General features: G+C 31.9%; 1 protein-coding gene across 1 annotated transcript in view; it reads left to right on the top strand.

Annotated features, from left to right (window-relative positions):
- Positions 1–12,691, top strand: part of LOC105197719 — a 40,741-nt gene that overhangs the window by 17,070 nt on the left and 10,980 nt on the right. The window contains 3 exon segments of the mRNA XM_011164218.3: positions 8,663–8,770; positions 9,483–9,647; positions 11,043–11,140. Of these exon segments, the coding sequence (XP_011162520.2) occupies positions 8,663–8,770; positions 9,483–9,647; positions 11,043–11,140 (371 nt within the window).

Raw genomic sequence — 12,691 nt, 5'->3', positions numbered from 1 at the left:
CTTGGGCTTAAACCGTTCAGTGCGTATCCCTGGTAGGGGATCCCTCTGTTGCATTTTTACGTAACACACAGTGATACAGCTTAAATTTCACGCGAAAAATAACTGATATTTGACGGTAATGACATGAATGATCTCAAGGCTATCGCACGCTAGATCTCACAGCACTGCCCACATATTATGCGTTGCTCACAGATTTGCTGGTACTGTATAATACGCGAGATCACAACGATGTGGTGAATTCATATCGCGAACGTCGCGCGAATGCCACATATTTGCACGTATCGTAAGTATATGCTGGCCGCGTAGTCGCCAAGTGCGCGAAACGTATTCATCTCGGGTCACACACTCATCATATAATCATAGCTGCATAATTCCACATGGATAATGTGGAAATTTCATAATGCATGCCAAGTGCAATGAATGTGTTAATTTCAGACTGGAATTCTTGTGCTAATATTATTCGCAACGAGACGACGTGCTTCTCTTTCGGCTTGGAAACGTTTTGATATTTAACGACAATTGTCATTGTTGCAACCGCTTAATTAAAATAGAATTCACTCTTAATATTCGTAATCGCAGCTTACATCTCACAATGCGAATCTTAACATTTTTCAGCCGTTTAATTAAAATTAATTATAAGGTACACATTTTGTGTCATGTCTTTTTACCATTTGTATTATTGTTTATGAATTTTGTTGAGTCACTTAAAACAAACCTAATTAATATTATCAAAAAAATAATTTCAATTATTAATTGTCGGAACGTAATTTTAATTTTAAAATTTCTTCGATTCCCATTTTATAAAATGACAAAGACGATAGTACCGCTGAAAGATTCATTATCATTAGAAAAGAATTTGTTAATTTTAATCATTTCTCTGTTAACAAATTAGGATTGCTTGATATATACTTATGGCTTCGAGTAGCGATCATTAAATCAGATGTATCAATTATATTGATTATAAGTTTGCAAACAAGCGATTGGTATCCACCTGAATACAAAATCAATCTGAATGCAAAACGATTGATATCCATCTGCATGCGAAATCGTCTGAAATATACGGTGCGCCACAAATGCATAATCGACGCGAGGGATTGCATTTTGTATCACCGCAGTGACCAGATCACTGTTGATCGAAATGAGACGGCAAATGCATGATAAACGAGATGTCGTGCATATAATGCTAGGATATTTCAATTATCTACAATACCGTGACTGTTACAACAGTAGCATCCTTCGACTGTAATCGACTGTAATTTCGAGAATTAAAGTCAAATAGCTTTAAGAAATGAGACTTTTAAATTATTTTTGAAATTAAATAATTTTTTTTTAAATATCTTTTTAATGTGTCGCACAATACAAACTATCAGAAACTAGGATCCTTCTCTCTAAAGCGTATTGAAATGCATTGGCGTCCGTCGAAGTAGTTACGCACGTGCGAATTACGTGGAACATGTTTACAGTTGGCGTGACTAACGTCAGCGACACCATTAGTGAATTCAGCATGGAAGAACAAACGTGCTTGACCTTTTAATGTATGAACGAGGCCGTGTGGGTGTGCGCACCGGTTGTACGCTACCTATTTTCATCTCATTTGTGGAAAGAGCATCGGTTTGTCTTATTTCCCGTGCGCAGGACAACGGGAAATGGAAAAAAAATTTAATTAACGACGCGCAACGTCGTCGTATCATTTTTTAAAGATACCACTGTGCTGCACGTTTTCTATAGAAATGTATATCGCGCGTATAAGATGTCAGCTGTTCTGGCGAGTGCATTATGCAATAATTAATTTTCAGACTTCAAAATTAGTACACGGGGACGCCTGAACATTGTAGAAATTAATATTCATATATTATTATTATTGTTGTTGTTGTTGCTGTTGTTACTTTATGTAAAATGAAGATAAAAAGAAATTGTAAAAAATCTATAACGTCAGTAAATACAAAATAAATTACTTGCTAAGTGCTGTGAGTAATAATTAAGTTCTTCGTGATTTTGTAATAGAATGAAAGAAAAATCAGGTGATCGACAGACTGTTTACGATAAAACATGTCATGCACATGCTGCATCATCTTCGACCTATTTATACGTATGATAATAGTAATTTGCTCGATATAATCGATATAGCTTTCGAAAGCACATTATCTTTCTTCCTGAGAAATCCATTACCCCAGTGCGGTAAACACATCGCGAAAAAAGATAATATTCAAGTATAGCGAATGTAGATGAATGATGTGCGTTTTTGTAGACATAAGAAACTGCAGAATGGAATCGCAAACGACAACGTAAATGTACGTTAATGCACTTCCAGTCCTGCGTACGTTGTAATTAAGATAAATTAGAGAAATCTCCGCGGTGTACTCTTTGTATTTTTAATTTCGTCCCAATACTATCTCGTAGGAATTGTATACTTGATCTTGTTTGTGCTAACTTTTAGAGTTATGAACGTGAACATTGAGATAATGGTTCGAAAATATACAGGTATTCTTGTCACGCGCAAAAGAATTCGTTGCAAGTTGTCTTTTGCTGTTTCAATAGTTACAAAGATGTTGCGTAACTCGTTTATCTTTTCCTGAAACATGCACGTAATCATTGCTAAAATATAACGAGAAAGAAAAAGTAGTTGTGTACCCCAAACAAGATTAAAAATTATCTAACTAAATGTGATATATATATTTTCGTGAAAACTTTAGTTCTTTCAAAAAAATGAATAGAAATTTAATCTTTGGCACTATATAAAAAAAAGGCTAAATTACAATTTATTCTACATAAATCTTTTTTACAGAATTCTATATTTTTTTTACATAATATAGTAATTATGTTATATATTATATTTTGCAATACAAAATAAATTGATTTTACATATTATACTTGATTATGCCTCGTTGATATTTTTAGCTCAATTCCAATGGATATTTTTGAACATGTGTTAATTAATTAAATGTATATTAATTTAATGTTGCATGTTCGATTCTATCTTATTTTGGAAAACATGAATTCTATAAGAGATGGGACTTTTTTTCTTTAGAGGCATTATATTTTTCAATATAAAACTCCATGGAAAACAATATCAAAAATTATATACGTGTACTATAGTATAATGCCAAATATTATCATTAAATTATTTTAATAAAAATTTTTTCAATTTTGTAGGAAAAATGTCCTATTAATTTTAATTAATTCTATAGAGACACGTCCTATTTAAACCATTCTTAGATTTTCCTGTATATAAATAGAAGTGCTAAATATAATGTCTGAAAGCTTGCTAGAACACTATAATTTTCCTAGGCGTCGCCAAAGCATACTAGATACAAGATTTTCATGATAAAAATTTTTGGAATGTTAGTATAAATTTTCTTAAGACCTCCAGACATAGAATGTGTATCTTTAGTTTGTATCTTTAACTTTGAATAATAAAAAATTTGAATTTTTTTATTTAAATGTACAATGATTTTATTTGATGTTATTTATGAAATATCTGATTGTTGAGATTTTTTTATTCCGCCCTATAATGTGATTTTATTTCAACAATATCTGATATTTATATTTTCATAATTTTACGAATTGGAAAAAGTGCATGTTTGCCCTACTAAATAAATAGTGAGAATTTTAATACAAATATGTATTGAATAATATTTATTTTAAAATAAATTAACGATTTCATCTACGAGTATGTGTTTTTTAACAATATTGATATTAATAATTCTCAAAATTTTTAATCACATAATAATTTTACATTAATTATATAATAAACATCTTTATATAAATATATTTCTATGATTTCAAGATTATATACATTGAATACTTGTTCATATAATGAAAATTTTGCAATTCCAAGAATCATAAAAATCAATTATTTATATGCATATATATATATATATATATATATATATATATATATTATATGTGATATTTTAGAATAAGATAGAACTTTTTCTTTTTGTTTCCACATGAAAAACTATTGTAATAAAATAATCAGATTTTTTAGTTTCATATATTTTTAACCTTTTGTCGTGTTTTTCGAAGGGAGAAGAAAAAATTAATGAATCGTACTTCTGATTACAGAATATTAATAACTTTTTTATATTATATATATACTTTTTTGTTCAAAATTATTTTATCCATTTCGTTATTTTACGTAAATCGTAATTTTACTGAAGAAAGAGCTGACCTAGGAGCCGACAGACTATATGGCAATTCATTCGTTGCGCGAATTCGACAAATGATGACAATAATGCCTTTTCTCTTGCGAGGCTAATGAAACAAAACATGTTCGCCGAATTTTACTCGGCGAAATACGACTGCGGAGGTGGTGTTGCTGCATCTGCTGTGTTGTGCGAATTTACAGAGCACGCTCATTGTGTGCACAAATTACGCCTTGTTGCGAGAATAGTCTAGTGATGTTTGAAATCGAGCGGAATCAGGTTGCGCTCTCTCTCTCTCTCTCTCTCTCTCTCTCTCTCTTTCCCATTTATAAATATTATTTAGCAGAACTAACAATATTTAAATTGAAATTGGAAATAATGCCAAAGTATTAAAATAAATATAATTTTTCAGTACTGCTGTTGTGTATAGAATCTAAAAGAATTCTAATTCTTCGCAGGCACACTGATAGTGAGTCTTTTTTGATCCGGAATTTTACTTTCAAATTTCTCTGAATTTATTTTTAATTTTTATTAAACAGTGGTTGTAATATTCGAGTTAAACAACTATTTATTGTAGTAATGCAGAATACAGATATTGAAAAGCAATCTTAAATTTTTTTACATTTTTTGAAAGCCTAGAATAGTAAACAACAGTTGGGCTGAATAAAAAAAATCCAGTGTGCCTATGAAGTAAATAAAAATATGCCTTTGAAAGATTAAAGCATTTACATGACGAACTAAACATTTAAAAGAAATAAAAATTTCTGAGCCCTATTATGCAAAATTTAAAACATAGCCTGGGCAGTGAGGGGAGAGATCAAGGCGCCATGGTAACAACGGAGAGATTCACATTAATATTCTTTCCACTTGAAAACCTGCATCGAGCCTTTCAAATTGCATTAGGCGACTTTTGAATACGTTGCTAAATGGTGCCGCCAAATAATTACTGAGGCTGACGCTTCCACGAACGTCTACGTCGTGCCACGCCGTCCCGGTCATCGGAAAATTACCACCGAAAACACACTCCTCGCGGATTGAGACGCAATACCCACGGCGTACTTCCGAAACGTGTGCCGAGAGCCGTGTGCGTGAACAATTTCTATCGCCAGTAAAAAGTAATTTCTGACCTTTACGATGCGCAGCAGCAGCGGAGTTGGAAGACGAGCGTTAATCTGCAAAAAATACGAATATCATAAATTAGAAAATGTAGCCAAATTACTTTCATAAGCTATTGACTTTGAATTTCATTTTTTTTAAATATATTAAACTTATTCAACTCCATGCAATAGTAATGAGAATTAACTCCAAAGAGTCGTGATTCGACACGTGCGGAGCAGGTGTGCCGAAAAAAATCAACATACATATTCGGAATGGGCTCGTAAAGATGTTGGCGCGTTTTTTTGTCATTCTATCTTTATCGTTCATTACATGTTCAAACAAGGATAGAGTGACAAGAGAATCGCGCTGACATCCTTGTAGGCGCCGCTTACGTCGAATACCGGCCCGGTGTGTTTACAGAGGGGTTACGCAGAAAACGCGTCACGCGATATCGTCGCGAGGACAAACGACTAATTAGCAGTTAACGAGTAATAAAATAGGTAATAAGTTTGTCTCACCCCATGCTCGCTCCGCCGTCACGTGATGCCACCGTGGCCCCCTCCTCCTCCCACCGTGGTCGAGACTCCGCACCGTGGACCGTGGCGCCATGACACTTACCGACGCACACACGTACACACACTCACTTACACTAAATACTCCTATCGGACTGGAGACTGGAGACACGGTTAATCACGATTGATCGCGATCGCGTACTAACGAGCGAAAGACCACGGTCACGAGCGACACTTTGTACTCCTCTCGGCGTTAACCGCCTTCTCTCGACGCGCATTTCCTCGCGTCGCGATAAAAGAATGATGCGAGGAGGTTGACGATCCGCCCGGCACACGCGACGCTCCATCGCGAATCTCGCGAAGACACGGTTAACCACGATCGACCGCGATCGCGCACCAACGAGCGGAAGACCACGGTCACGCGCGACACTTGGCGTAGCGCATTTCCTCGCGTTGCTGCGTGAAAGAATGATGCGAGAAGGGTGACGATCCGTCCGGCACGCGCGACGGACGCTGCCTCGCAAACAAGGATAATAGAGGGCTCCCGATTGGCGGAGGGAACGCGAAATCTTGCGTGGCTAACTTCACGGCGACGCCGTGGCTAACGGTCTAACCGACGCGATCGGAGCGAGACACTCGCTTCTGCATATACTTCGAATAAATACATATGATATTTCGGAACGAATCTCGCGTATTTCGCAGTCTGTTATTATAAAATGAATGTAAGTACGGCAGTTAAAATTACGGAGATACGTGCTATATATACTCGCGAAATATGTAAACAACATTCCAGGACGAAGTCGCTGTTTCGCCGACCGCGCTGGCGCGATAGATTTCCAATAAATAAATAAATAAGCGTTTTAAAAATACTGAACGGCGTTCCACGAATTTGTGCCGCGCGATTTTCAGATATCAAAACACGCGATTGACGAATGTTATATTTACAGTTTCAGTGAACGTCGCGTCGCTCGACTCGACTCCGTTTCGTGTAACTGGCCACCAGGTTGCCAACTGCGACATACCACTGATATCACTAATAACAAGCCTGCAAATTACGGTGGCAACTCTGATCCAAGCCACTACGTTGCAAACATAAATCAAATTAACGTCTAATTACGACGTCACGGTTTACAAAAAAATACAGATAAAAATTCAGCGCTGCGTGGGCAAAAAATGTCAAAAATATGTATATATCTCTCGCGAAACACGTATTATTATTAAATTCTTTCGTTAAGTCACGTTAACTGAAATAACTCGACCTAGCGTTGGTTTACGTGGTATTCCGCGTTTTAGAACCAAAAATGATTTATACTCGGATTCATATTCATCGACAACAAATTTAAGGATGCCCAGGATATTTTTCAAATGAAAAAAAAATTAGAAAAAATTTACAGATCGTTTTATATTGAATTTGAAAGTAATAGAAAAAAATTGGCGACGATTTTCTATTTGGGTAAAAAATTATTTCAATAAGAAATAGATATGTACTCTAATGAAAATATAATTAAGACTGATATTCATAGGTTAGGTTATAAATAATTTTCAATCTTTGATTGAAAGCGTAATTAATTACAAATTCATTCATACATTCATTTATATTTTTCTTTCAATCGAAAATTGAAAATTATGTACGACTATAAATACCGGTCTGATAACGAAATAAGAAATAAAATTAAAAAAAATAAAATCTAATCAAATTTGATTTGTTTTATTTAAGTACTTTAAATATTCAACATGACTTACGTTTTATTGCAATGTTATAGAATTCTGTAAAATAAAATTCATTTATTTATTTATTTACAAAATAACTGAACAGATAATCACAATAAAATATACAGTGGCGTGCAAAAGTTTCCGGCCAGTGACATTTTGTACTCTAATTTATTAAGAAAACAGCCTAATAAAATTTTCCTAATTATCAGGTATGAGTATAAGATATAGGTAACGAAATAATATAATAAAACAATGATAATTATGAAAATTTTATCAGGCTGTTTTTTAATAAATTAAAATACAAAATGTCACTGGCCGGAAACTTTTGCACGTCACTGTATATCCACATAACTTTTATATAAATATGTGTATAGTTTATTTGAAGTGTTAATATTAAACTGTATGTCCGCGATACATCCTTAAAGCGCGTACGATGCAAAATATATTTGAATCTGGGTGTCATTAGACCATTAATTATCGCACATAAATTGTATCACAGAAAAATAATAACTCATATCCTTTATTATCTGAATTCATTAAAATCAGTCGTTGCCGCAAAACATTAATTTGCGTTTGACGTAAAACTGAAAAAAATTCAAAGCGTTGTAATCGACTTATTCCGCAAACGCTACAACATTTATCATTATTTATGAATTTAAAAGCCAACAGAAATTCTTTAGTTGATATTTTTCTATCATTAAATATTGAAATAAACAAGTTAATTGATTCGTTTGAATCTTGTAACTTGTAATTATTTAATTTAAATATATATTTATTATTATATATTATTTCAACAGATTTTTTGTTCTTTTTTTATTTTCACATAATGATTATTATTTTTCATGACTTTAATCGCCAATGGAATACTTTAATTGATATTTTTCTATTATTAAACAATCGTTATAACATCTTCTATTTTCACATAGTAATTATATGTTAATTTACCTAATTAGTTTAGCTATAATTTACAATTCAAATAGAGATTGAGTCAAATTGACATACTAAATTATGCATTCCAAAACTAAAAGAAAAAGCTCGATAGAGGTCGTACTTCGTACTACTTTATTAATTGCTAGATTTCGTTTCATTAAAAATATTGAATTAAAATCGTAAATGAAGTCAAGCAATTTCTTTTATTAGAAAAGGTAATGAAATTTTTATCATGCGATCTTATTTCCATTTACTTTGTTACAGCCGGCACCGCTGCGGAGAAGGGTTACTTCGGACCATGGAGACAATGTAAACTCCTACTTTATGGACGTGAATGGTGCGGCCAAAGCGTCTCCAGGTTTCAACCAGTGTGTGAGTTCCATTTTACGTATGTCTATAAAAAAAAAGAACAGTTGATACTTTTAATGTCACTCTTCGCCAGGGGACGATATCTTTTTTCCACAAAATCTTTATGACGTCATTCCGATTTTGATATATGACAATCTATTGTGAGATCTGGAACAAAGTTGAATTGCTAAATATTCTGCGTAAAAAAGGAACGGCGAAGATAAATTAATTAACTTTCTGTACATGATAAATGTAAATTGTAGAATTAAAGAGCATTTTTTTATATCTTTCCGTACCATTTTTTCTGTATAAATTAAAATGATTTAAAATTGTGAAATATTACGAGTTTTAATTGAAAATTAAATATTGAAATTAAAATATACATTTTTAATATTACACGAAGTAAAATAGCGCAAGGATTATTTATACGCTTCATCTCCGTGATCAATAATTCGATATTTTTTTTCCAATAAAATATTCATAAAAAGTTTATATGTTGTTTGATAACTTGTTTAATATTGATGAAAATCTCGCGATTAATACTTTTTTGTGTCTATTCGTGTATATTCATTATCATCTTCTCATTACATTATTTCGAAAAAACGTGGCATAAAGGAAGTAGAATTAAGGGCTTATACAATACTAAAATAAAATTTTCCAAGGAAAAAGCACAATGCAAGCGCAGGATTTCATTGAAATGCAATAGAATTACGACGGGATTCTTTCTATATTTCAGTGGCTGTGTGGGTAGCAGGATTAGCTGCCGCTGCCGCCTCTGCCCTTTTGGCGATTCTGGTCGCTTTGGCTGTGCTTCAATTAGCGATGGCCTCCTCTGCGAAACGGGTTTTAATCTCGTACAGTTCTGCCCTGATAGGCAAAGTTGCCCTCGCTACATTAGCAAGTGAGTACAAATCGGTGTTTCTAATATAAGTAATTTAAATGGATAGAGAGAGAGAGAGAGAGAGAGAGAACAGATAGACAGAAAAATATACAGATACACAGAGCATTTATTAGCTCTCTACGATAAGTTCTCTAAAAACAAGGAAAATAACACAAAAGGTATTGAAGCAACAAAGAAAATAAAAGAATGAAACAAAAATAGAGAGAAAAATAGATATTAAAGAGAAAAAGAGAGCGAATTTTAAAACAATTTTTATTTCCTGCTTAGCCAATGAAACAATACAAAACAGTATTAATTATACTTATTTTATAATATTCCAATTTAAATTATAGTATTATGATTCTATTTCGTAGTATTCTATTAATTCTTTCTGAAAAATAATTTATATTTAAGTAATTATTTATTTGTTAATCCGGAAAAAATCGCTTTGTGAGCTTTTCAAGGTGAAAAACTTATCTCTTTAATTTATTTACATATATTAAAAATATTGTAGTCTGAAAAGAAATTAACACATATTAACATAATATTTACATAACATGTGTACTAGTAATTATGTTATTTTTAACTTACAAGTTATTACTGTATTAATTGAGGTGTGGTAATTATGTTATTTTTAACTTATAAGTTATTACTATACTAATTAATGTGTGAAAGCTAGAAATATAATAAAACATGTATTATTAACAACACATTTAATATCAAATCGAAAATCTATAGATTTGAATTTCAAAATATAACGTACATTCATATCTTGTAATTGATATTTTCCTATTATTAATTACATTTTATAAAATTTTGTACGTGAATTATTTTTCTTTAACATTAAGTATTATTATTAAAACACTATTACTATTATAACATGTACTCGTGTAGTAACTCATTGCATAACATGATGGCCATTGTGGATCGAAACCTTGACAAATGAAAGTTCTCAAAGAATCTGAATCACATTCTAGATGTGAAAAGTTCGAATCTTTTTGCGTCGCACGTAATGTGCAATTTTGCAATGTTATGAACGTATATTAGAATTACCGCTTGCTCGCGCTCTCGTCTACTTACTGGCCTATTTACGAGCCCTTATACGAGGCATCGAATGACTACGGGAGATTGTATTACAGTAAAAGCGATATATTATGATGCCAGAAAAGTACAATTGTGTAATATTTTTAATTGCGTTAATCTTGCAATGGCTTCGCGTGTAAGTTGAGGAAATATCGTATTACGCTAAATTCCTTTATTTGTACAGTTTTTATTCGTTTTTAATCTATCGATGACAAATTACATTATAATATTACATTGATGATGAAATTTTATGAAATTTAATATATAATTTTTGTCGCCTGAATAAGATTGAGGAAAATTTTATAAATTGATTTGTTTGACTTCTCGTTTCAGCGGCACTGTCGATTGTAGCGGCGAGCCTCTTCGCTCTTCAAACAGATGATCGAGCCAATAGCTTCGTCATCACGAGAGGAGAAGCTTTCTATATGCAGGTAAAGTATAATGGCAAAATCTTGTTGACAAAATCTCTGTTCATTTTTCTTCCATTTCTCATATTCTTTGACTAAACGATCTTGCACTTTTAAACCTTCTTTTCTAAGTAAAAGAAAAAACAATGAATGAATTTATTTAATAAATTTAATCTTTAGTATAACAATGTGATATATATATATATATATATATATATATATATATATATATATATATATATATATCACATTGTTATAGAAAATAGTGAAAGATTAACAAAAAAATATTAAATAAGAGACGGTATTAATCCTGAATTAAATTAGATAACAAATTTTACATTTGATCATTGGAAGTTTCAACTGTGCGTTACAAAAAATAATTTTCTATTTTTGCATTTTGTTTTTCTGATTTTTTTTTAACAGTTTGAAAATAATGTTGAAATTTTGAGTAAAATAATACTTTCATGACGTACTTCTTTATATATTCCTATTAGCGTCACGCATTACATTAGCATAACAAAATAATTTTGCTAATTTATTAAATTTGCATTTTGCGCTTTAAATATGGATGATGTGATAATTTTATTTCTTCAATGTTTTCGACATGCACCCGCTAATGTTCTCGAGATGTATTTGTGCGCGTATACTGCGCGCGCGTGAATGTGTGAGTGTGTTCATCTTCTTAATTGATTTCTCGTTCTTTCGAGTTAACACGGCGCCGTTAACAAGCGAGATAATTTTCAATTGAATGCGTCTATGTGTCCATCGTTGAGTTTCTAATTTCTCGTACTTGATGTACCGTTAAAACACGTTGTTTGCTCGATGTCATTCCCTGGTTTCCCGAACCTGTTGCACGCGGTAGCAGTTATATATTCTGCACTATTCAGTTTAATTCACATCCGCATTTCACACACGTTTAATACATCAACATTATAATGTTCAAACTGCTTCTCGTCAAAAATTAATATAATTAAAAAAAAATTTTTTTTAACGAAAAATTGTAGAAAAAATAAATTTATTTTCAGATTTTATTAATAACAGTCGATTTAGAAAAGATTTATGTTAATTGTTTGATGCATTTTAACTTTTTCTTTATTTAACATTTTATCATATAAATAATTAATAATAGATATTATTTTGAGAGATCGCTAATAAAGTGTAATATTAAAAGCAATTTTTATATAAATTGAAAAGTATTGATGTAATAACTTGAATTACAAAGATAAAAATAAATATCAAAAGGAGCTATACGTTTTAAAAGATAATGTCATAAGGTATCGTGTATCTTAAAAGAGCATCATATAATTACAACAAGTGTCGATTTATTAAACGATCTGAAATCAATAGAAAGCATGTAACTTATATCCTGTCTGTAATTAAATACGTATAGTAACGTATTGTGCAAATTCAATGGACGAGAATGATTTATGTGACAATTTCTTGACTAATTGTCTCAGCTGCAGTAGGTACCATAATTTTTAATGGAGGTAATATTTTCCTTGAGGTTTGAAGGAGTAAATAGTATTGCATTTATTAAAAGCGAGCAAGTGTAAGTAAAATGTTAAAATAAAAGTC

This window comes from Solenopsis invicta, chromosome 10 (assembly GCF_016802725.1).
Source record: "Solenopsis invicta isolate M01_SB chromosome 10, UNIL_Sinv_3.0, whole genome shotgun sequence".
In the NCBI taxonomy this organism is placed as follows: Eukaryota; Metazoa; Arthropoda; class Insecta; order Hymenoptera; family Formicidae; genus Solenopsis; species Solenopsis invicta.
This window is presented reverse-complemented; position numbering and strand designations above follow the sequence as displayed.